This window comes from Arabidopsis thaliana, chromosome 5 (genome assembly GCF_000001735.4).
Source record: "Arabidopsis thaliana chromosome 5, partial sequence".
NCBI lineage: Eukaryota > Viridiplantae > Streptophyta > Magnoliopsida > Brassicales > Brassicaceae > Arabidopsis > Arabidopsis thaliana.
This window is the reverse complement of record NC_003076.8, coordinates 6,622,147-6,646,646: the sequence shown is the minus strand read 5'-3', so window position 1 is coordinate 6,646,646 and position 24,500 is coordinate 6,622,147. Positions and strand designations below refer to the sequence as shown.

General features: G+C 36.6%; 6 protein-coding genes and 1 non-coding gene across 9 annotated transcripts; 3 read left to right on the top strand and 4 right to left on the bottom strand.

The window, feature by feature from the left end:
* Positions 1-96: 96 nt before the first annotated feature.
* Positions 97-4,740, top strand: S1P (SITE-1 protease). Of its 3 annotated transcripts, none has more exons than NM_001343620.1 (10): positions 97-777; positions 908-1,036; positions 1,177-1,329; positions 1,600-1,726; positions 1,850-2,034; positions 2,145-2,408; positions 2,513-3,581; positions 3,679-4,182; positions 4,265-4,325; positions 4,444-4,707. In NM_001343620.1, the coding sequence occupies exons 3-10, from the start codon at positions 1,211-1,213 to the stop codon at positions 4,527-4,529; spliced, it is 2,415 nt and encodes an 804-aa protein (NP_001331147.1). In that variant the 5' UTR covers positions 97-777; positions 908-1,036; positions 1,177-1,210; the 3' UTR covers positions 4,530-4,707. The 3 variants fall into 3 exon arrangements, with proteins under 3 accessions (NP_001331147.1, NP_001331146.1, NP_197467.1); NM_001343619.1 differs by having other exon boundaries at positions 1,144-1,329; NM_121971.3 differs by having other exon boundaries at positions 101-777; positions 1,610-1,726; positions 4,444-4,740.
* A 1,498-nt stretch (positions 4,741-6,238) lies between these two features.
* On the top strand, positions 6,239-7,192 carry OFP8 (ovate family protein 8). Its single transcript, NM_121970.2, has one exon. It carries the CDS (start codon positions 6,350-6,352, stop codon positions 7,013-7,015), a length of 666 nt encoding a protein of 221 aa, NP_197466.1. The 5' UTR covers positions 6,239-6,349; the 3' UTR covers positions 7,016-7,192.
* A 663-nt stretch (positions 7,193-7,855) lies between these two features.
* AT5G19640 (Major facilitator superfamily protein) lies at positions 7,856-10,850 on the bottom strand. Its single transcript, NM_001343618.1, has 6 exons — positions 10,808-10,850; positions 10,481-10,574; positions 10,140-10,196; positions 9,887-10,049; positions 8,996-9,803; positions 7,856-8,867 (listed from the first exon to the last, which is right to left on the bottom strand). The coding sequence occupies exons 3-6, from the start codon at positions 10,185-10,187 to the stop codon at positions 8,057-8,059; spliced, it is 1,830 nt and encodes a 609-aa protein (NP_001318602.1). The 5' UTR covers positions 10,188-10,196; positions 10,481-10,574; positions 10,808-10,850; the 3' UTR covers positions 7,856-8,056.
* A 4,083-nt stretch (positions 10,851-14,933) lies between these two features.
* AT5G19633 (uncharacterized protein) lies at positions 14,934-15,213 on the bottom strand (the record flags this gene model as incomplete). Its single annotated transcript, NM_001343617.1, has 2 exons — positions 14,934-15,055; positions 15,144-15,213. 2 exons carry the CDS (start codon positions 15,211-15,213, stop codon positions 14,934-14,936), a joined length of 192 nt encoding a protein of 63 aa, NP_001332354.1.
* A 1,409-nt stretch (positions 15,214-16,622) lies between these two features.
* On the top strand, positions 16,623-18,707 carry AT5G19630 (alpha/beta-Hydrolases superfamily protein). Its single transcript, NM_121968.5, has 2 exons — positions 16,623-17,073; positions 18,178-18,707. The coding sequence occupies exons 1-2, from the start codon at positions 16,710-16,712 to the stop codon at positions 18,498-18,500; spliced, it is 687 nt and encodes a 228-aa protein (NP_568379.2). The 5' UTR covers positions 16,623-16,709; the 3' UTR covers positions 18,501-18,707.
* Positions 18,708-18,752: 45 nt separating this feature from the next.
* Positions 18,753-23,450, bottom strand: OEP80 (outer envelope protein of 80 kDa). Its single transcript, NM_121967.4, has 16 exons — positions 22,617-23,450; positions 22,430-22,523; positions 21,973-22,055; positions 21,767-21,864; positions 21,556-21,625; positions 21,185-21,278; positions 20,923-21,004; positions 20,801-20,836; positions 20,544-20,697; positions 20,329-20,469; positions 20,082-20,152; positions 19,882-19,960; positions 19,690-19,805; positions 19,425-19,572; positions 19,272-19,341; positions 18,753-19,160 (listed from the first exon to the last, which is right to left on the bottom strand). The coding sequence occupies exons 1-16, from the start codon at positions 23,322-23,324 to the stop codon at positions 19,006-19,008; spliced, it is 2,199 nt and encodes a 732-aa protein (NP_568378.1). The 5' UTR covers positions 23,325-23,450; the 3' UTR covers positions 18,753-19,005.
* A 468-nt stretch (positions 23,451-23,918) lies between these two features.
* Positions 23,919-24,264, bottom strand: AT5G00415. Its single transcript, NR_144142.1, has one exon. It is a non-coding gene; the product is annotated as an uncharacterized misc_RNA (transcript).
* Between the last annotated feature and the right edge of the window lie 236 nt (positions 24,265-24,500).

Here is a 24,500-nt window from a genome sequence, read left to right as displayed (position 1 = left end):
ATAGATCTGAACAATAAACCGAATTGTTGAAAAGATTATACCGAACTTAAGAACCGGTTGCTTAAGCTAAACCAACAAGCCGGTTCAAAAGTCGCTCCACCATCAGAGTATGTTCATCAGAGGTCAGAAAATCAAATTAGTTACATAGGAGTGAAGCAAATTTCCCCCGGCGACGACATGGACGTATGTGAATGAATCTCGCTATCAAACCCTAATTCAACCATCGCCATGAAGGTGCTCGGAGAAGCTTCTTCATATCCTTACAGATCCTGTATCATCGTCGTATTTCTCTCCGTTTCTCTCTTCTGGCTCCGTCCCAGCACTTACCATCCCCAGCAACAAAATCTCAATCCAGAGAACGTAACTCGTTTGGAGTCTGAGAATGAAACGAAGACTAACTATATAATCCGATTTAAGCAGTATAAGCCGGCGAAAGATCATCGAATTTACCTCGAATCGAAGGTCCGATCCGGTGGTTGGGGTTGGATCGAGAGGATTAACCCGGCGACGAAGTATCCGACTGACTTCGGTGTTCTATGGATCGAGGAAAGCGGGAAAGAGGCCGTGGTTGGAGAGATTGAGAGGCTGGAGATGGTGAAAGACGTGAACGTTGAGTTTAAGTACCAGAGAGTTTTGCTTGGAGGATCTTTTCCCGACGGGAAGAAACGTCCGGGGAAGATCTTCACTTCTATGTCTTTCGAAGAAGGAACTGAGTCCTCTCCTATGGCCGATACAAGTAACACCACGTTAAACTGGAGTCGACATCTTCTCGCTCAGGTGAGAAATTGTGAAGTAACATAGTCAATATCTGTTTTTCTCTGCTCACTATCGATCTATGTGCTAATTTTTGGTATCGTAAACTGTAAGTGAGGTCTTTAATAAGTTACATTTGTTTTCTAATTTGCAGAAGACTCAAGTCACGTCCATGTTTGGAGCAGATCATCTCTGGAAGAAGGGTTACACCGGCGCTAAAGTTAAAATGGCTATATTTGATACTGGAATAAGAGCTGATCACCCTCATTTTCGTAAGATCAAGGTATCACTTTTTGGAGAAACTGATAAACCATAGTATTTCTCAAAGATTTCTGAGAAGTGTGAAGTGTTTAAATTACTAGTTTTCTTTTATCTACTTGCCTTGTTAAGCTCTGAAGCTGGTATTGACGGAGTAACTTTCAGGAGCGTACGAATTGGACAAATGAGGACACTTTGAATGACAACCTGGGTCATGGGACGTTTGTTGCTGGTGTTATTGCTGGTCGAAATCCAGAATGTCTTGGTTTTGCCTCAGACACGGAAATCTATGCTTTTCGAGTGTTCACAGATGCCCAGGTAATGCATGATCACACAACAGATACTTCTTCTCATGCGGGATAAGGTTTAACATTCCTTCAACTAAACTAAATCCACTCATGGTCCAGTAAATTCTGTTTCTGTTTCCCTAATTACACTTGCTAAGATACTGATATTGGTTACACAGTGATCTTTATTTTGTCCTCGAGACACTGTAATTGAGCGCTATAAATCTGTGTGCCTTCCTTTTCTCTTTCCCAGATACGCAAGTTGTCTTAATCAAATAGGTTATGATAAGTTTGCGCTCAGCTTGTTGCAGGTATCATACACCTCATGGTTTCTTGATGCTTTCAATTATGCTATAGCAACAGATATGGATGTATTAAATTTGAGCATTGGGGGACCGGATTACTTGGATCTGCCTTTTGTAGAGAAGGTAATTGTTCCTTAATCTCTTGGTTGGAGTTTACTTATCCTGTTGAGTCGAGTGGTGGGGATGTTTCTCTCTAGCATATATGAACAGTCGTGTGTTCCAGAGGCACTGATTTTCTTCTAACAGGTTTGGGAAATAACAGCCAGCAATATCATTATGGTGTCTGCAATTGGAAATGATGGGCCACTTTACGGAACGTTAAATAATCCAGCTGACCAGAGTGATGTAATAGGTGTCGGAGGTATTGACAATGATGATCACATAGCTTCATTCTCATCTCGTGGCATGAGCACCTGGGAACTTCCTCATGGGTACTGTATTTCCTTGCTGCTTCTACATTCCCTTTTACAAACCCTACAATCGTAAAGATACAAAATAGCTTGTTTTCTTGCAATTCCTAACTTCAAAGTTTTGCTTACAGATATGGCCGTGTGAAACCAGATGTGGTTGCATATGGCCGCGACATTATGGGGTCCAAGATCAGCACTGGTTGTAAAAGCCTGTCTGGAACAAGTGTGGCTAGTCCTGTTGTTGCTGGTATTGTTTGCCTACTTGTAAGTGTTATTCCTGAAGCTAGAAGGAAGGATCTGCTCAATCCAGCAAGCATGAAGCAGGCATTGGTCGAAGGTGCTGCTAAGCTTTCAGGTCCTAATATGTATGAACAGGGTGCTGGAAGAGTTGATCTGTAAGTTACTTATCCATATTGGTTATCACCATTGTACTCTTTATTTTTATTTTAATCCTAGTTCCTTTATTTTTGTAGTCTCTAATTTTTCGACTCTTTGTCAGATTAGAATCATATGAAATTCTAAAGAGCTACCACCCCCGGGCAAGCATTTTCCCGAGCATTCTTGATTATAATGATTGTCCATATTCCTGGCCCTTTTGTCGTCAGCCGCTATATGCCGGGGCTATGCCCATCATTTTCAACACGACAATTCTTAATGGTATGGGTGTCATTGGCTATATTGAAAGTCCACCAACATGGCACCCTGCAAACGAGGAAGGAAATCTTCTGAGCATTCACTTTAAGTACCCGGATGTTATATGGCCGTGGACTGGTTATCTAGCTCTACACATGCAGATCAAGGAAGAAGGTGCACAGTTCACAGGTGAAATAGAGGGTAATGTAACTGTGAAAGTCTATAGCCCACCAGCCTCTGGAGAAAGTGGGCCTAGAAGGAGTACTTGTTCTCTTCAGTTGAAACTGAAAGTGATTCCCACTCCACCACGAGCGAAACGTATTTTGTGGGATCAATTTCACAGCATTAAATATCCTCCTGGTTATATTCCAAGAGACTCTTTGGATGTCCGCAATGACATACTTGATTGGCATGGTGATCACCTGCATACAAACTTTCACATCATGTACAACATGTTACGTGATGCTGGGTACTATATCGAGACTCTTGGTTCGCCCCTTACATGTTTTGATGCTCAGCAATATGGAACCCTTTTGATGGTTGACCTTGAAGATGATTACTTTCCAGAAGAAATTGAAAAACTCAGAGATGACGTTATCAATACTGGACTGGGTCTGGTTGTGTTTGCTGAGTGGTATAATGTCGATACCATGGTGAAGATGAGATTCTTCGATGATAACACACGCAGTTGGTGGACTCCAGTCACTGGAGGTGCAAATATCCCAGCACTTAATAACCTTCTTGCATCATTTGGGATTGCGTTTGGGGACAAAATTCTGAATGGGGATTTCAGTATTGACGGTGAGCAGAGTCGATATGCTTCTGGAACAAACATAGTCCGGTTTCCTGCTGGTGGGTTTTTGCACACTTTTCCTTTATTAGACAGCTCTGAGAGTGGCGCTACCCAAAATCTACTGCTAACTGAGGCATCAAAGGTAATGAGAAACCAGTTCTCTCCACTTCTAACTGTGCCTTGGATTTTCTTAATTAAATTGCAGTGATTTGTTTGTGATAATGTGGCTGTGTTTACAGGAAGACCCTGCTGTTCTTGGGCTTTTGGAGATTGGTGAAGGTCGGGTTGGTGTATATGGAGACTCAAATTGTTTGGATAGTAGCCACATGGTCACCAACTGCTACTGGCTCCTGAAGAAAATGCTAGATTTTAGCAGTTCAAATATCAAAGACCCTGTACTTTTCTCAAAATTTGCTAAGAGATATTCACCAGTAATCATAGACGAGAAGCAACTGCCATCCCGAAGAACTGATGTAAATTTTTCAACATACTCTTCTGTGATCGGAAAGGAGCTAATCTGTGAGAGTGACTCCAGATTTGAAGTATGGGGGACTAAAGGATATAACTTACATGTCAGAGGAAGGAATCGTAGATTACCCGGTTATCATGGCATTGATTTGGGTAGAGGCTTGAATTTCACAGTGGAGAGTAAAAGACCAACGCGTTGGAGATCAGCCAAGGAAGGAGGTGAGCTTAGTTCTTCCAGGAGCAAGTCTCTGGGAGGCCTTTTCAATAGAGACGAGGTAATTCATGTAATCTTCTAGTTTTTCTAATTAATTTTGGAGGGACCAAATAATTTTCTAATATTTTGCTCTCAATTTACAGATTGACATGCCATTTCTTGTTCCTACTCGCTGGATCGTACTTGCTGGTGTTGTAGCTAGTGGTAATATACTCGAAAACTTTTGGAAGATATTTAGTCTCTTGCTTAACCTTTCATTGCATGATCAGTATGATTCTTGTTTCCAAAGTAGGTCATCAAACTTTTTCGGGTTGTGTTGTAGGAGTTCTAGTGCTACTAAGCATATGGAGAATCAGGCAGAAGAGGGGTAGGCGGAGAAGAGCATCAGGGTCGAATCGATTAGCCTAGCATATAGCCGTGTCTGGGGTCCAGTCTTTTTTCTACTGTCATTTACACTGACCACAGAATGTAGTCTCACTTTTACTTGGAAAACTGGCAATTTTGTTTTAGGTAAATCATTTTTAAAATCATCATTCAAAGAGCTAAAATATGTAGGAAGAAATACTAATTTCTAAAAACATTAGCCTCCACTAAAAAAAACAATTTTATTTGAAATGTATCATGCATACCCAAATTAGTGTAAACTTTTTGAAATTCAAATAGGAAGAGGCAGATAATATGGTCCCCAACCTGCCACCACACCAAAACCTAACAATAACGTAAAAAAGGTAAATTAGATTAGCCAATAAGCATATACACTTCCAAACATCAGACCTATCATTCCTCCTCCTTTTTTCTTTATAAGAAATATTTCAATTGTCCTTAGGAATTTGCATTTAGGAAGTCTGCTCTAGCAGCTGAAAATTAATAAATCATGCTAAATTGACTATATAGGCTATAGTGGTCCTCCACTTGGCCAGGTTCTCTGTTTTCATTGGGGTTCGATCCCCATAGTGGGATTATATGCATGGGCTGCTCCACTGGAGCAGAGGAAGAAAATTCATTCTTTGTTTTTTTTTTTTTTTTTTTCATTTCTTCAACATGTTGAAAGAAACGATTGTGGAGAAGATTTATACATCAGTGTTCGACTTCGATGGTTACATTAATGAAAATTAGTTTTGAAAAATGTTAGTAGTCGGATGGACACAACAATACCTAATCTTTATAGACATTGCAGTTTTAAAACTTTACCTTGCGACGACTAAACATGCAATTTGATTAATGATCATATTTCAAGATTTTCAATATATATTCATTTTATTAAACAAAAGTCCATTAGGATAGATGGAATGTTTTCAGTTTCATCAAACTACCATTGATGATTTCAAAAAGTAAATCTTATTTGCAAGTTTTGGAAAATTTTGTTTATTGGTAAATGAATCTCTCCTTTTTCTTGTTACGAAAGTCAATGTTATCTATTTTATTTACTTGCAGATATAATCTGACTTTTGGTGATCATCGTGCACAACCTTTCTGTGTAATTGTCATTTTCAATCATTTAATTTTGAATTAAGTTGCCTTTTTGAAAAAACGTTCATTCTCCAAAACCGATGCACGAATTCCGGGGAGAAGTTTCAATTATGCATCGTTAAAAAAGAATTCAGAATTGTATCACCAAAACTTTGTAACGTTAACGTAAGATTGACTATAGTACTTAATTACTTCTGGTACTACAATGCAAATCCTTTAAGTTAACAATGATAAAATCTTCCAAGTAGAAGAAGTTTTAACAAACTCTACTTTTTAAGTTGCCTGATAATGAGGAATTCGAAAAGCTAAAGAAACTGACTGTTATATAAATAAAAAAAATCAAAGAGAAACTGACTTTTACTAGTCTACAAGATGACAAACATTACAAAACAGTTTCATGTCAAATTTTCAAAATTAAAATATTTTAAAATTAGTGAAAAACGAGCAAAGCAAGGTCAAGCGTCTCTACCTAAAATAAAAACAGAAAGAAAAAAGCAACAAGGAAATTCCAATGGTTAATTTTTGTGTCAGCAATTCGAATAGTTTAAGATAAAGACGACAGTGAAATGACAAAAGACATTGCAGAAAGAGTTAAACGTAAAAAGTTGTAATCATTAAATTATCATAAATATTACGAAAAATGAATGCTAGTACAAGAAAAAACACAACAGAGAATTTATCTCTCCTTCCCTCAAAAGTCTTATATCACACGACTTTAATACACCATCTTCATTAGTCTCTCTCGATATTCTCTAAACATGGAGAAGAGAATGAAGCTCCGGGTTTCAAGAATAGTCCGGTCATCTTTAAGCTCTTGCCGACCACGAGATCTATACGACGTCGTCGAGACTTGTGCTGTTACAAGTAAAGCAACGTCTTCCGAGAGGTTCTTCGTTACCAAAGCCAAAACCAAAACTCCATCACGACCAAAGAGTCATGCTTCTTCTTGCCCTCGTGCGTCACCTATATTCCCACCAAACCCTTTCTACGAAGAGAGCCGTTCATTTCGAGATTTAAGGAAGAAGGTCAAGACAAACAGGAAGCAAAGATCGCAGTTTGGTTCTGACCCTCTCTTTGCCTCACGTTTTAAGTCAACCGGGTCTTGGTACTGGTCTTGTAGTGAGGAAGAAGACGAAGGAGACAAAGAAGAAAGTGAAGATGATGATTCTGATACTCTCTTTTCTTCTAGAAGCTTCTCCTCGGACTCTTCAAAGGCGGAGAGTTTTGCGGTGGTGAAGAAGTCAAAGGATCCATATGAAGATTTCAGGACGTCAATGGTGGAGATGATTGTTGAGAGACAGATATTTGCACCGGCTGAGTTACAACAGCTTCTTCAGTGTTTTTTGTCGTTAAACTCTCGTCAACACCACAAAGTTATTGTCCAAGTGTTCTTAGAAATTTATGCCACCTTGTTCTCTCCCTAATTTCTATATCTACTTTTTAACATCTTTTGCTAAAATGTACTATTTTGAGTCTTGAATCTTGCTTTAGTGGTTGGTTCTTTTTTTCGACTAGATTCTTTTGTTTTCAGATTATCTTTGTCTTAGCCTTTCTCTGTATTTTGATTTTCATGAACCAAATTGAGTTACTTTACAAGAAAACGGTAGGCCTTAAAAACAGACAGCGACATACCATTTAAAGCATTGAACACTTTATCAAGACCTAAAGAATTTTCTGCATATATTGTTGTGTACAGTTTATTAAAAAAAACAATATATAAACTAGACATAGATAAGAAAATTCAAACTTTTTAAATAGATTGAATACACATCATTTTTTTCTCATAGATATATATCATGAGTATCAAAATTAAATTTATTACAAAGAAATATATATTTATATAAGAAATCAATACTGTATCTTATAAATCACAAGTCCCTTTACCAATAGTATTGTGAAATGTGTCCATTCACAAAACAAAATTAATAAGAAAAACAAGTTTCTCTAAAATGTGACGAAACAACGGTTATTTTTTTAAAATAAATCCAAGTTTTTCCACGAGCCATATTTATAGGAGCATGAATTTTAAAAACAAAATAGAAAAATACAGTTATTTGTCTTTTTAAAAAAACTTCTATTGCGACATAACTTCTGTGCAAGATAGTACAGTATTTAATTTTTAGTTGAAAGCTTGACAAAAAAATGTCACATTAGCTTTAATCATATTGGCTAACATTGCCATTCATAGACACAAGATTTTCATTGTTATTAATCTTATAAAACTATTGAAGATAACAAAACATGTTATTCAAACGACTAGCTTTTTTACTAACGCAAAGGAATCGGAAGATTTTTTAGCAACTACCTACTTATTATGCTCTGCTTTAAGTATCCCTACCGAGCAATTGAAAATTTCTAGAAACTAACAAAAAGATCGTCTTCTACGGTTCTACCAATAAAAGAGAAACATCTCAAAAGATGACTTGCGGCTAAAACTTAAAATCTAAAGAGAAAAAGAAAAAAAATCAAACTTGTTCCAACTCAGAAACGGTCTTCTTCAGACTACCACCAGAACCGCCCTTGATACTATCTTCATCATGACTTATGGGTTGGTACCACTTTGCAAATATCAAATAAACCACAAAATCGATAGCTGCTAACGCGGCAATCAGAAAATAAAACCGATCCATATGACCTTCGTTGAGATTTTCCGGTATCCACCCGGGGCTATTCTCACCTCTTTTGGTTATGGCCATAACAATATTAACCATCAAACTGCTCACGTAGTTACCTAAAGCCATCGAAGCCATACACAACGAGCTTCCTAAGTTCTTTAACCCGTCTGGTGCTTGTCCGTTGAAGAACTCTAACTGTCCAACGTACATGAACACCTCACTTGCTCCCACAAGCACGTACTGTGGAATTTGCCATAAAATGGTGAGCTCACTCTCCTTTTGCCCCGGGACTACTCGTTTCAGCCGTTGGATCTCTGTTAATCCTGCAGCTACCATTGCCATTATCCCTATGATCAGCCCTATCCCCATCCGCATAAGTTCCGTGGGTCTCACGTATGGAAATATGATGTGGCGGTAGATTCCTGTTGATACAAAGACGCTGAATATGTCGAAGACCGACATGCTCGCTGCGGGGATGTGGAATTTCCCTACGTATGCATTCATCACATCACCTTGCTCCACAAACAATGACGCCATTTGTGTGAAGATCACTGAGTAGATTATAGTGCATAGCCATATTGGAAGCAACTTCATCACACATTTTGCCTCCTCTACTTGAGTTACACTGCACAACCTCCATGCATTGCTCCTTGTCCCATTCCTGGATACAGTCATACCGAAATTTCATAAGTTAAAAGATGACAACTATATGAAGTATATATTTGGAATAAAACTTGCATGATAACAAAATGAAAACGAATAATATAATGTTGTTTATATATGGTTTACCTATCATTCTCTGTAATCACTGCTGCTCTATCCAAGAAGAGAAATTTGGTACTATGAAATATCTTTCGACTTCCTTTAATGGCGGATTCAGGACCTTCAAGTTCGTACAACTCATGCGGATCTCCTGGTCGAACAACACTCCACTTACGAGCAGTGGCCACAAATACTTGCGCCACACGAGGCAACGGGTTACCACACGGCTTGACATAACGATATTGTCTTGTTGGGGCCAAAAAAGCCACCAATGCGACAATAGCGGAGCCTAGTGACACCAAGAAACCTTCAGTCCACAACCCTTTATCCTCAAAATAAACAAGGATTGTGTTTGAAAAGAGAGCTCCCACGTTGAGAGCAAAGTAGAAGTAGCTGAAAAACGCAGCTTTGGAGTTTTTATCATCATCAAGCTGGTCTGCACCGAAAGTAGCCAGCGTTGGCTGGTGGCCTCCGTATCCAAAAGCTACCAAATATACAGATAGATAAAAGATAGCAACTCCGAGGGAAGAGGGAGGGTTGCATTCAAGGTCCCCATCGCCACATCCTCGAGGTTTAATCAAGAAAAACCAAGAGACAAAAGAGAGGAGGCCAACACCGATAACGAAGATGACTTGGAATATCGTGCAAGTCAAGTAACGACCCCAATAGGAGTCACTAAGAAATGCCCCAACGAGAGAGAACATGTAAACTGTTCCTGTCCACTTGCTTACATTGTTCGCAGCTTCTGCATTACCTTGTCCCATAACACGTGTTAGGAACAACACCAAGTTTACTCCCACACCAAAGAAGGCCAATGTAGCTAACCCTTGATTTACTGTTCAGATAATGATGAATTATGTAAGATTATTTGAACTTATATACAAAATCTTTAATTTTAGTATTAATTATATATCATACCTAGCAAAATGATTGCGTTTGTCCAGCCACCATTCTTCTTCTCCTCTTTCTTCATCATCTTTTTCTGAAGGTCAGAATCGTTGGACATAAGAGACACCACACTTTGATCATCTTGAACCTCTACCACTTCACGAACTTCCAAATTTTCTGCTCTCTCCCGCTCCTTGCAATAATTAATGTCTCATTCAAATTAAATTTCCACAAACTATTACTTATTTATATTCGTTAAAGTCATAAAGGTTTGTTTACATACATTTAGCGGAGCAACGTTGCCATTATTTCTCGGATCCATAGCGGCCATTTTAGGGATCTGTACGAATTTTAGATTGAATTAGGTTTTAGTGAAGAACGTACACGTACGTGTATATATTAACGACTAAACTTGATATAGTATTCATATATGATGCAAGAAGTCTTGTTCTATATGTTTAAGCGTTTTAAGCCTGCCAATTTCCAAATTCATCACTAACAAAAGTAGTAGAAAATCAATAAAAATTGTACTAATTTAAAAGTAGATATGAATATATGGGGTAAGCAAAAATTTGTTCATTTCTAAAACAATTCCATGTAGTAATTTATGTATCAAAATATAACCTTTTTCGAACAATCTCCGGGGAAGGAGAAGACGTTATGTCGACGATCAGGATTGGCCGGAGAAACACTGTCGATGGGGAGAAACTAGAAACACCTTTTGTCATTTAGGTTGAAGGATTAGTGTTTTGTAACTTTCTCAAAGTTTGATCAAAATTGAAATCGAGTATTAAACTCAAAGAAACAGAGAGAGATACAAGTGAATCTAGCAATAGAGCTTAACTAATATAAGAAGCTGGCTCGTTCTTGTATAGTTATCATGAGAAGTTAGAGCCCTAATCTAGTTGTTGCAATTGTTTTGTGTTACTGGCCCTACAAAATATTACTTACCTTGAGAAATTAAGGGAGTAAAAGCTTCGAGTTTGTTGGACAATAGACTTCTTCTTCATTTTTTTTTTAATTAACGATAGACTTCTTTTTTTTTTTTTTTTTTGATTAGAGAGAGTAAACTTCACTCTCCTTTTACCCCGGGAATATTCGAACAAAAGACTTCTTCCTTTCTAGGAAAATTATTAACCAAACGTTTTTTCGTCTTTGAATTGTAGGAAAAAAGAGAGGAGGATATTAGTAGATCTTTGAGCAAATTGACCCAATTTATTGGCAGAAAAAGGAGGATTGATTGAGTCAAGGTCCAATTCACTCTTCAGAAAGAATTTATAAGAGGTTGACATAAAAAGGACAAGCAAACAATTTTTTAAGAGAATATTACGTGTTGAGGCACTTTTCTGAAAGTTTAGCCGTAATTAGGCACTTCACAATCATTAGACACTTTTTTGATGTGAATTGACATCACTACCCTTTAACTATCTCTTCCTTTGCTTAGTAATATGGGATTGTGACACGTTTAGACACTTTTTGATAATATTATTCTTTTTGAGACACTTATGAGAGAGTGAGCACTTTGCCATCTTTTTGAGAGAAAATTGGACCAATTTACCCCTAAAGTAGTGATTACGCAATAATTTTAACTCATTATTGTTGAGATCGTGTGGGTGAGAAATTTTCTTCTTTTTATCATCTCTCTCTTCCATATTCTTTTGTTTTTCATCATTTTCAATTCTCTCTTTCAAAATCATTGTTGTTCTCTATAATTCTTACAAAATCATGGTCGTTCCCATTAATTTTCTCTCCTTTCCATAAGAAATCACCAATCTTCATTATACCATATATAATCTCCTCATAAACTTTCGATTTGTCGTCTCCTCATAATCTCTTCATAATCTCCAAGTTTGAGATCCACGACAACAAACCCAGGAAGAAGATGATCATCATCCTTGCGATTCTCAGAATCCTCTAACAATAAGTTTCTTTGTTATTGTCTCTACTGATTTTTTCTGTTTATATCACCGTAAAATTCTAGATATTACGATGTTACAGAGATTAGAGGTCTTTGTTCATCGTGAATTTACTTGCGATTAAATCGAACAATTAGTGGATTAGGCTTTTATAGTTTGCTAGTCATGTTTTTTCTGAAAATATTGAAGTTATGGGTTTAATTTATTTGAAAACTGATAGAGAAGCCCAAGTTGATATATCGAACGTTGATGGATGTGTTTGGTAAATCTTTGTTCGTGGATAAAAGTGTGTTTGTAGCTCGCTCTGCTTTTGTTATTGGTATGTGCATTATGGATGGCTTATTATGGATTGTGAATTATGGATTGTTATGGTGAGATTTGTGAATCTTTTCATGTTTGATTAATAGGTGAACAATCCCAAAAACAAGCTATATGTGGTGATTTTGTTACAATGATGTCCATATTAATTGGTGGTTACAGAACACTTGCTGCAAAGGCTACAGAACAGTGGCTGAAAAGCGGTGGATAGAGGACATTGACGAGTGTCCAAAAAATCAAGTCCAAATGGTCACCTAGTAACTCACATGTCGTTTCATATCAATGCACAAATTTAGACATGAACAGTAATCGTCGATAAAAAATTGTTGAGCTTTTGGGGTTCTTCCTCTATTTAACTTTTAGAGGTTCACTTCTCTTACATCTCTCATTTCTCATTAATGCTTTGCTTAACTCACTCATTTTAACACAAGCACAAAAAGAACCTTCACTCTCTTTCTCTCTAGTCTTTGGTTAGTTTCTTGTTTTGACACGAAGACATAAAACGATTAGTAAGAGAGAGAAAAGAGAAAACATTAGTTGTCAACATTTTTGTATTGGATCTAAAGATAAATTCTTATAACAAGACATACACACATTTGTGGATGGTTATAATTGTTAAATCCAACTTTTAATTTTACTGAAATTACAGAAGATCTCTACAAGGTCTCAAAGGCTCACGTTGTATCCATGAAGCTAAAGTTCATGAACCAAAATTAGCAAAGGCTGTCCACAACACTGACTGTCATTATGATGTGTGTCCATATATCCAACGTTTTATGGTAGAGTTTATATAGTATAGTATGTGAATGTATTAACCTTGTGGATGTAATTGTATGGTTAATTTTGTTCATTTAATAAGATTAACCAAATTAATTGGTCATGGTTTCCAAAATAATCTCGAATCCTTTGTAAAAAAAAACTAATCTGCGAAATATAAGTGAAGAGAATCAGAGCTAGATCCACGTTTGAGAGGATAACGTCCTCTTGACGGAGATATGATTGTTGGAGCGGCAAAAAGATAGGGTCTAGAACTTCGAGAGAAAGAGAGAAACGTAACTTGCCCAAGTGGTTACAATTTTGATGCGGTTGTTGAAATTCGGGAGAGGCTTCACGATCATGGAATCGAAATCGAAAGAGAGAATGTCGATAGCGTTGTTGTAATTTTCGAGGAAACTTCTGACGGAAATTCTGTGACCGGAGACTTTCACATGTTTTGGAATCGGATCCAGCAGACAAAGGTGGATTTGAGAATATATTTGAAAAAGATCTCGAGAGAGAAAGAAGAAGAGAAGCAATAGATTGTTGAGAGATAAGGAAGATGATGATAAACCTTAAGAGATTCAATTTTGAATATTAAGAGTGTCCTAAAAGATTGGATTTTTATTCTGGAAAGAGAGATGAAGAACAAGAGAGGCCAAAATTGTTTTTGTATTCCTAAAAAAAAAGATAACGAAGAGATATTACTAAGCAAAGGAAGAGATAGTTAAAGGGTAGTGATGTCAATTCACATCAAAAAAGTGTCTAATGATTGTGAAGTGCCTAATTACGGCTAAACTTTCAGAAAAGTGCCTCAACACGTAATATTCTCTAGTAATATCTCTTCGTTATCTTTTTTTTTAGGAATACAAAAACAATTTTGGCCTCTCTTGTTCTTCATCTCTCTTTCCAGAATAAAAATCCAATCTTTTAGGACACTCTTAATATTCAAAATTGAATCTCTTAAGGTTTATCATCATCTTCCTTATCTCTCAACAATCTATTGCTTCTCTTCTTCTTTCTCTCTCGAGATCTTTTTCAAATATATTCTCAAATCCACCTTTGTCTGCTGGATCCGATTCCAAAACATGTGAAAGTCTCCGGTCACAGAATTTCCGTCAGAAGTTTCCTCGAAAATTACAACAACGCTATCGACATTCTCTCTTTCGATTTCGATTCCATGATCGTGAAGCCTCTCCCGAATTTCAACAACCGCATCAAAATTGTAACCACTTGGGCAAGTTACGTTTCTCTCTTTCTCTCGAAGTTCTAGACCCTATCTTTTTGCCGCTCCAACAATCATATCTCCGTCAAGAGGACGTTATCCTCTCAAACGTGGATCTAGCTCTGATTCTCTTCACTTATATTTCGCAGATTAGTTTTTTTTTACAAAGGATTCGAGATTATTTTGGAAACCATGACCAATTAATTTGGTTAATCTTATTAAATGAACAAAATTAACCATACAATTACATCCACAAGGTTAATACATTCACATACTATACTATATAAACTCTACCATAAAACGTTGGATATATGGACACACATCATAATGACAGTCAGTGTTGTGGACAGCCTTTGCTAATTTTGGTTCATGAACTTTAGCTTCATGGATACAACGTGAGCCTTTGAGACCTTGTAGAGATCTTCTGTAATTTCAGTAAAATTAAAAGTTGGATTTAACAATTATAACCATCCACAAATGTGTGTATGTCTTGTTATAAGAATTTATCTTTAGATCCAATACAAAAATGTTGACAACTAATGTTTTCTCTTTTCTCTCTCTTACTAATCGTTTTATGTCTTCGTGTCAAAACAAGAAACTAACCAAAGACTAGAGAGAAAGAGAGTGAAGGTTCTTTTTGTGCTTGTGTTAAAATGAGTGAGTTAAGCAAAGCATTAATGAGAAATGAGAGATGTAAGAGAAGTGAACCTCTAAAAGTTAAATAGAGGAAGAACCCCAAAAGCTCAACAATTTTTTATCGACGATTACTGTTCATGTCTAAATTTGTGCATTGATATGAAACGACATGTGAGTTACTAGGTGACCATTTGGACTTGATTTTTTGGACACTCGTCAATGTCCTCTATCCACCGCTTTTCAGCCACTGTTCTGTAGCCTTTGCAGCAAGTGTTCTGTAACCACCAATTAATATGGACATCATTGTAACAAAATCACCACATATAGCTTGTTTTTGGGATTGTTCACCTATTAATCAAACATGAAAAGATTCACAAATCTCACCATAACAATCCATAATTCACAATCCATAATAAGCCATCCATAATGCACATACCAATAACAAAAGCAGAGCGAGCTACAAACACACTTTTATCCACGAACAAAGATTTACCAAACACATCCATCAACGTTCGATATATCAACTTGGGCTTCTCTATCAGTTTTCAAATAAATTAAACCCATAACTTCAATATTTTCAGAAAAAACATGACTAGCAAACTATAAAAGCCTAATCCACTAATTGTTCGATTTAATCGCAAGTAAATTCACGATGAACAAAGACCTCTAATCTCTGTAACATCGTAATATCTAGAATTTCACGGTGATATAAACAGAAAAAATCAGTAGAGACAATAACAAAGAAACTTATTGTTAGAGGATTCTGAGAATCGCAAGGATGATGATCATCTTCTTCCTGGGTTTGTTGTCGTGGATCTCAAACTTGGAGATTATGAAGAGATTATGAGGAGACGACAAATCGAAAGTTTATGAGGAGATTATATATGGTATAATGAAGATTGGTGATTTCTTATGGAAAGGAGAGAAAATTAATGGGAACGACCATGATTTTGTAAGAATTATAGAGAACAACAATGATTTTGAAAGAGAGAATTGAAAATGATGAAAAACAAAAGAATATGGAAGAGAGAGATGATAAAAAGAAGAAAATTTCTCACCCACACGATCTCAACAATAATGAGTTAAAATTATTGCGTAATCACTACTTTAGGGGTAAATTGGTCCAATTTTCTCTCAAAAAGATGGCAAAGTGCTCACTCTCTCATAAGTGTCTCAAAAAGAATAATATTATCAAAAAGTGCCTAAACGTGTCACAATCCCATTTTTTAATTAGTCAATATGGTGGTGACTTAATAAAATTATTATTGAACAAACAAAAAAACGCCATTCTGATCATATACAATTCAAACAAAAATAGAAAACCAAATATATTTTTGTTTTATGATAATATCAAAAAGGGTTATCTTAATAAGTATATAATTTTGAACTGCGAATATGAAATAACTAATATGCACATTTTCTTACAATATAATTTATGACATATGAAATCATCACTTCAACAGAAAAATATCAAATAAGAAATTTATATATGAGATATATTATCGAATATTTTTTTTAATTAAAATTTTTTATAATCTTTATTTTTTTCACAAGTGTCTGATATTATTAAACTGAACCAATAAACATGGGCTAAAATAAACAAAAGCCCCACAAGTATAATTTTACAAGAATTATTTAAAACCAAACATGGTCCAAAAGCACACCGTAATGAAGAGTATTAACATTGAGTAGAACTTCTAACCGTTGATTTTATTTTGTGGATAATTTTTAAAATCTTATTTTGAAATATATAAATTTATTAGCCAATTATTACTATATAAATATATTGATTTTTAAAAGTAAAGAACTTTTTTTGCAAGTATTAGTAATCTATATATATATATATATATATATATATATATATATATATATATATATATATATATATTGAGAAAATTTTGGCTTCGTGCTAGTGGAGTAGTGGTTATCAACATATTAATAACTCTGGAAGAAGTGTAAAACAAAAAAGTTCCTTACTTGTTCATTCGTCGTCTCTCCTAAAATGTCGTCAAACTTTATAGTGGAATCGTGTAGCGTTGATTCAGAAGAAGGGGTGAAGCTTCACACGAGAATCTTCAAACCCAGAAACGAAGGAGAAGAAGTCAGCGACGATGAGAATCTGGTGATAGTATTGGTCCACCCGTTCTCGCTCTTGGGTGGTTGTCAAGCTCTGCTCAAAGGCATAGCTTCTGAATTGGCCTCTAAGGGTTTCAAGTCTGTCACTTTCGATACGAGAGGTGCCGGAAAATCCACCGGAAGAGCTACTCTTACCGGCTTTGCTGAGGTCAAGGATGTGGTCGCTGTTTGTCGGTGGCTTTGTCAGAATGTTGATGCTCATAGGATCCTGCTCGTGGGTTCTTCTGCTGGTAAGGTTCTTCTATGCCATTCAAGTTTTGATTTTGTTGCTCCTTTCGTTGTTGATCTGGTTTTAGTTTGAATTTGATTGCAAGTTAAAGTCTGATGTTTTTGATCTGGTAATTGCTTCTTACAAGTTGATCTGTAACAGTTGATTTCGAATTCAGTATATGGATTCGTATACAGATTCTGGGCATTGCTTTATGTTAAAATTTGTGTTTGATCTGTTGGTTTTTAAGATAAAATGTGACCCTTTTGCTGCTTATTCACTTCTCATTAACATTACAACGGATTGGTGACACAGAATAATTGGTTTTAGGTTTATGCTTATGCTCTTTTGTTTGCTCATTTAGTTGATATTATCAGCTGAGATAACTTTGTTCCGGTTTGGTGTTGGTCATGTTAAGTTCCAGGTTTTCTCTCTCGTGTATCTCTAAGTGGTTTTAGTTGATGTAATTGACGTTCCATGTTTGAGTATAGTGATGGTCTGATAAGATGAGAATGGAGTAAGAAAGTTCAATCCACTGTGGAAAGAAGAAGATTAGCATTGTTTTAACATTGAACAGAGTCAATTTAGAGTGTCTAGGTGGTTTTGAGGTAGACTTTATCAGATGTTACAGTCTCCCAAAGGAAATTCTCGTTTGTTCTTCTTATCTACCGAGATAACTCTGTTTCTTGTTTGTGTGTCATAATTCTGTTTTGATGTCCCTTACACATATTTGCAAAACTGCAATTGATGATATATGAGTCCTTTCAGGAGTTTTTTAAAGACTATGAACGTATCAGTTCTTCTAGGATTGCTTTCAGTGCCCCCTTTTATTGGTATACTTGCATCTCTTTGCGTGTTTGTTACACATAATGTATTTTCCATAATTTCTTGCTGAGCATAGAACCAATAGCAAATAAGAAATTTGTAGATAAAATACTACAGCATCTAACACATCTCTTACCTATACTGATCATAGTGACCGACTAACTTTCTGATATGACGTGTTTAATGGATGAAGTGATCACATTACTTTTCAAATGAATATTCTGAGACAAATTTGATATCTCATGCCAACTTCTTTATATTGGTTAAAGGAAAAATAATTGAAGTTTTGACTCTTTGGCAGGTGCACCAATCGCAGGATCAGCGGTGGAGCAAGTAGAGCAAGTGGTGGGATATGTGAGTTTGGGATACCCATTTGGCCTAATGGCCTCGATTCTCTTTGGGCGACACCACAAGGCCATTCTCTCATCCCCTAAACCCAAACTCTTCGTAATGGGAACACAAGACGGGTTCACTAGCGTTAGCCAGCTAAAGAAGAAGCTGAAATCTGCAGTCGGACGCACTGAAACACACCTCATTGAAGGCGTTAGTCATTTCCAGATGGAAGGACCTGAATATGATTCTCAGGTGACCGATATTATATGTAAATTTATTTCATCCCTGTAAAATACCACATGAAAAGATAGACCTTAGGGGATTATTACATCCTCGTCGAACTACGTTGGTGTATGTCCGGAAATTACTTGGATAAATCTTTACTAGCACGATAGGAGTTTGATGTCCCTGTACACTACGCACTAAAAGACTTGTTTTCATATGTTGAGTTATTATCACTCTATCGGACATTTCTTCAAGCTTTGCAATTGCATCGAGAAGAGTTTGCTCACGATCATGTGACATCCTAAGGAGACAAATCAGGTTCATACTAGGATGAAGAATAAAAATCCTAATCTTGGTTCTATTAATAATTTTAACTGGGAGTTTGGTAAAATGAAAATCATCTACATGAAAAGCATTCATACGCGACATCTCTCTCCATGCACAAACCACTCACAAAACAGTGAGTTACATAAGATGATATAAATTATCAAAATAGACAAGCATCATCTAGATGAATGTGCGACAAAGGCCGACAAAACACTTATCGAATCTAAAAAAGAAACAGGAAAATTTAGTTCCGCAGACCAACCCCAAAGTGAAACCTTCCCGCATGTTGATCGTTGAAGGCATATTCAAGGCGTAGCGGCCCCAACGGGGAATCAACACGCACCCCTAAACCATATCCATAACCGCTTCCGGGCTTCAGTCTTGCCCCCGCAGGATCACCTAAAGGGCAGAAAATAACAAAGATGAAGGTTCCCTGAGATTCTAAAGCTATTACAAGCATATATGGAAAGGCTCAGAAGGAGAAAAAAAAAACGAAAGCCTAGTCTGTACCTGGGACGGTGGATCCTGATCCCATATCAGTGCCATAATCTGTAAAAATGACGCCTTCGACCGGTCCTCTCTGCACAATAGGGTAAGAATGAGAGTCATGATTTTTACACCATTGTGAAATGAGATCTTAGGAATGTTCAAAGAAAAACCCACCACTGGGAAAGACAGCTCCCCTGAACCAACTACATATGACCGACCAGATCCTACAGCGCCCTCTTCGTAACCTCTTACGCTGTTTGTTCCACCGATGACGAATGCTTCATGAGGTGAAAATTTTCCCACCACATGTCCACCAGACAGACTATAAACATGAACAAGGTAAGATACACTATATAAAACTTTAGAAATGATGATTCGAATCCCAAAAGGTAAATAGAGACCTCAAGAAAATTATATGCCTCAAAGGAAGTTAGCATACCTAAAAAGGAAACGAGCTGGTCCAATGTGTATGCCTTTCCTGGCACGTCCAGTCACTCGATTGAAACATAACCATTCGGGCAAAACAGGAAGCCCTTGTTCCATGTTAAACGCAAACTGGTATAAAAATACAGATAGAATTAGGCACTGAAAAAAGAAGGGGAAGATGTACCAACAGAGGTATCAGACTGACCATCGTTGATCCTTGGTCACCTGAGCCAGTATAAATGCTTTCAAGTTTTGCTAGCATGGTCTCATCATGGGGCTTACCACTGCATGAGAAAACATTAATAATGGCATCTATCAAATTCATATGGCCAAATACAGCATTGGTGAAAACAGTGAGCAGAACCAAAGACAAATCATTCTTTGGGAATTGGGACATATATATACCTTGCAGTTAGAGGGCTACTGTAGAAGTCCTTAATGATAGGGTTTCCTTGTTCATCACGAGCACCAGCATGCTGAAACATGAAATTCAAAACGAAATTAAGGGTAACGTATATATTGGTCAAAAAGTAAAAAATTTACCAGTTTGGATCTAGTCAGAAACGACAAGAACATATATTTTAATTGCTTTAACACCAATATTACTCTGGATTGGTACAGAAACTTAGAAAATATTGGGAACAGTAGAGACCTGAAATATAAGTCCAGCAGTACCATTCCACTTTGGCCTGAATGGACGACTGTATTCAACACCTGCTGTAACCCGACCAATTGTGAGACTACTATTGTCTGGTTGATTGCCGTGAACAAGATTCCCCGGTGTTCTTGAATTCTAACTCAAGATGAAGTTCATTAGTTTATTAGTCATCTCAGCAATCTCATTGAGATAACCAGTAAAGGTGTTACCTGAACCATAATAGATCTGGACGTCCTCTTGTCATCTCCTTCAATCCATGGATCAGTGTAGTTTATACGAAATATAGAGTCAATTTGACCCCTCTCTAAGGAAACATTAAGCTTCTGGTTTCTTCCAAACAGATTGCGGTGGGAATAAGCGAAGCTGCATAAAATGATTACTTCAACTACATCAGTAATGTAATACACACAGCCTAGGCCAGAAATAAAAAAAAAATCATTACAAATAAAATATACATTACTTTTACCTTCCAATTAATCCTGATAGGGGGCCACTTGTGATCCTACAAAAGAATTGGACAAAAGTTGTCATCAAGCTACAAAAGAAAAAAATTGAATCGCTGTAAGTAGCAAACAAACTAAAACTTACCCACTAGATATCCCACCACCAGCAGAGAAGCCTCCACTGGGACGCTCGACACAGTTCATGATCAAATCAACCTTCCCACTATCTAACAGGAATAAAAAACAAGGAAAAGAAGAAAGTTTCAGAATCAGACACTGTCAAAACCTTTTGTTACTGTGCCTAAGGATAAGCAAGGAAAATACTTTCTTCACTCATACTACTGCACCTTAAGCACAAGATGAAAATTAAAAGTATTAGCTGAAAAGAAAGAAATATATTTACACACCTCCTGCAGGTTGAGGAATAATACTAACATCTTCCATGATTCCCATGGCTAGCACAGTGTCTACATCCCTCTTCCCTTGAAGCATGCTGTAGACCTAAATTGACCAAAAGCCAGATTAGACAAGATGTGTATGTAGAGGCCCTACTTAGACGCTCATGCATAAAGACTTTAAGGCCAAATTTTACGAAGAAACATACATGATACCATAAAGAGTGATTAACCTTAATTAAAAATAAGATCTCCAAAGGATTTCATACACAGATGATGCACTCAGAAGTGTTATTTAGCATAAAAATACAGCTCAGATAGTTTATGATGTTTTAGTCAGCGACTTATCTTTACATCTAAGCTGAGAAATGCCCAAAAAATACCTGTCCCTTCTTTGTTGTAAGTTGCCGTAGTATTGTCTCAGGGCTAGTCTTCCCTTTAGTTGGTTCCCCACTAAATATAGAAGGCACCATTATCAATGAAATCGTAATCTAATAGTTGAAATAAAAGGAAGCTACCAGTGCCATCCAGAATTGCCTACAATTTAAACCAATATAAACTACATTCATAAGGGAGGGATTGGCACCAGCTTACGTCTTACGATCAAGGAATCGGATGGATATGTTGTTAACCTCTGCTTCAGCAACCTGAAGCCTTACTATACCTCCAGAAAGCGTATCAATATCTGAAACCTACAATGGCAGACAACAGAATGATGATTCTAACCACAAAGTATAAGACTGAATCCAGGATGATTTTTTTTTTTGAAAAAGTAATTATGGTGTAAAAAGAGCACTTACAATTCCGAAAAGACCACGCTCCATGTACCATCCATTGATGGATGTAATAGCTTCTTCCAGTCTCTTAATATTAATCACTTTCCCTACACAGCTTGACACCAACATTTACTAACCATTACCCTCTCCAATCAAACACACACCGAACAGAAGGAATCCACCTAACTAGCCTCAATACATTAATATGTGTAAACTAAATGCAACTTCAAATTATGCTCTGTTTTGGAGCATGGATACATTTTGAGAATACTACCTACCTCTAATCTATCTTCTTCATTCAAGGCTAACACATTTTACACCATGTGTTAGAAAATTCTTAGCTTCATCATTAGTACTCGAAATATTTGTCAGGTTCCAATATCATTAATCCATTTTACTCCCAACGTAAATCAATGAATTGACAGATAAGTCTAGTACAGTACAGAAGAAAAAAAAACAAGCTAAATTGGAGGATACGTACCAAACCCATCTCGGAAAGCTTCATGTATGAACTTGGAAGGAAGAACATTTGCATTTTCACAGACTAACCCACGAAATTCTTGGTTTGGTTCTACCTTATGGCAAGAAAATGAGAATTATTTGCATCCCAGAAACATAAAAACGAGACCTTTCTCCTCCAACAAAAAGAGTAACAATCAAAATATTACCTGAAACATCAACCGAATCCCGTCTCGTGTATCAACAGCAACAGGAGTACAAGAGCAAAAGTACCCACTTTCTATAATCCTATGTACATCCTCCTGTACCTCACGAATAGTCAACGCTGAATTAGCTCTACAAGCTTTCAAAGCAGCCAATGCCTCCATTTCCAAATCCTTCCTCTCAAGTTCCTCACCATCTTTCGTTCTTACTAAAACCTCACTAATCAGAACTCGTTCCTCCGCATTTCGACTCACCGAGTGACCCTTCTGCTGCTGTACTGTATCCTTCCCTTCCACTGACTGAGTCGACTCGTTAGGTCTAGTTAGAGACAAAGAGGCACAACAGAGCAGAGGCGAGCTTAGTCCACGGATTGTCTCAACGTTCTCATCTCTTGATTCAGACCAATTGAATTGGGTGGATTGGATAAGAGACAATGAAATTGGAGAAGACTTCCCAATCATAAGCTGGGTTACTGAATTGAGCATCTGAGTCGGTAAATTGGGACGACGAACCGAACGTGGAGGAGGAGTGTGGCGATTCTTTAGCGACTGGAGCATTTGGTTTAGTGAGTTACGAGTATTTGAGAGGTGAGAGACGAAGGTTTTAGAGCAGGATTGGAGATTGGTGAGTAAAGAGTGTTGTTCTTTGGGAGATGGAGAATGGATTCTGATAGAAGATGAAGAGAAGCGAACATCATCGTTGTGACAATGCATTGTTAATCGTACTCGGGAGTGAAATTGAGGAAATGTCAAGGAAGAAGAAGAGCTTAAGAGATAAAATCTAAGAACAAAAAATAAGAGCTAGGGTTTTTTTTGATTCGGAGACTCGGAGTAGAAGATGATAGAGTGAAAAGGAGGTGATGTTAAAGCCCATTTACGAACAAACAAAAAACAAATTATTTTTTTGAATGTTTTATGTAAACATTCCTTTGAGTATATTATTAGGTTTTGTAAAATTACTGGATTTTCAAAAATGAAAATAAAATTGCGTCAAATAAATATTTTGGAAAATAATCAATTTCTCATTAAGGGGATTTCTCATTTATTTGACGGTAAATTAGTTTTTTGTAGGGTAAATTAGTTAACTAACGTTCAAAACATGTTAATCAAAATAAATAAATAGATTTTTGAGAAAAAAACGTTAGTTGATTTCTCCTATCCATTTTCTTGATTTTATTGATTAATAGATCACACACATGAACAAACAAGGATTATTGAATAGTTTTTCTGTGAATTTTTTTAGTAGTTATGGTCACAAACATGTAACAAAACCAATTATATTAATTTTGTCAATTTTAGACTTGTTAATTATAGAGAGTTTTGGCTCTTCTTAAGCAAGCCATAAACCCTTAAAACATTCATCTTATTAGGACCAGTACATAAATAAGTTATGGTCTGAATTTTAGTAAAATTTAAGCTGAGAGATATATTCTCTTGGAAACACTAGGACCAGTACATAAATAGAGTTATGGTCTGAATTTGGTAAAATTTAAGCTCCATTAACCTCTTAAGCGTCAGTTTTTCTCTACTGGTTAATTGAATAGTAGAGGAAAAAAACTTCAGCTATGCAAAGTCTGACTCAGATCAGTATGAAGAGGCCTAATCCTACAAAAATGGTTTCCACTCCAATCATCGTAGAGTTTGCTTCTACTTTAAAAGAAGAAGAAAAAAAAACCTTGAACACATACGTTTGATCCAAATAATGTATCCTTAAATCTGAATTTTTGCAGAACGTACATTAGTTTTCTATCTTAAGCCTTAAAGAAATTGACGGTAGCTGATGATGGAGTTTTCCTAGATGTGTGATGACAAATGGTTGAAACTCACCCATCACTGAGTCTCAGCCACTAAAACTTATATACTAAATATAGGATCAAACCAAGGCAAGGC

Coding starts and splice junctions, on each gene's coding strand:
- S1P (NM_121971.3), top strand. CDS start 229: ATGAAGGTGCTCGGAGAAGCTTCTTCATATCCTTACAGATCCTGTATC. Junction 1,037..1,176: donor CTCATTTTCGTAAGATCAAG/GTATCACTTTTT, acceptor AGTAACTTTCAG/GAGCGTACGAATTGGACAAA. Junction 2,035..2,144: donor ACCTGGGAACTTCCTCATGG/GTACTGTATTTC, acceptor TTTTGCTTACAG/ATATGGCCGTGTGAAACCAG.
- OFP8 (NM_121970.2), top strand. CDS start 6,350: ATGGAGAAGAGAATGAAGCTCCGGGTTTCAAGAATAGTCCGGTCATCT.
- AT5G19640 (NM_001343618.1), bottom strand. CDS start 10,187: ATGGCCGCTATGGATCCGAGAAATAATGGCAACGTTGCTCCGCTAAAT. Junction 10,050..10,139: donor GCAACGTTGCTCCGCTAAAT/GTATGTAAACAA, acceptor AATTATTGCAAG/GAGCGGGAGAGAGCAGAAAA. Junction 9,804..9,886: donor AAACGCAATCATTTTGCTAG/GTATGATATATA, acceptor TTATCTGAACAG/TAAATCAAGGGTTAGCTACA.
- AT5G19630 (NM_121968.5), top strand. CDS start 16,710: ATGTCGTCAAACTTTATAGTGGAATCGTGTAGCGTTGATTCAGAAGAA. Junction 17,074..18,177: donor GCTCGTGGGTTCTTCTGCTG/GTAAGGTTCTTC, acceptor ACTCTTTGGCAG/GTGCACCAATCGCAGGATCA.
- OEP80 (NM_121967.4), bottom strand. CDS start 23,324: ATGCATTGTCACAACGATGATGTTCGCTTCTCTTCATCTTCTATCAGA. Junction 22,056..22,429: donor AGCTTTCCGAGATGGGTTTG/GTACGTATCCTC, acceptor CAAGCTGTGTAG/GGAAAGTGATTAATATTAAG. Junction 19,161..19,271: donor ATCAGGATCCACCGTCCCAG/GTACAGACTAGG, acceptor TCTGCCCTTTAG/GTGATCCTGCGGGGGCAAGA.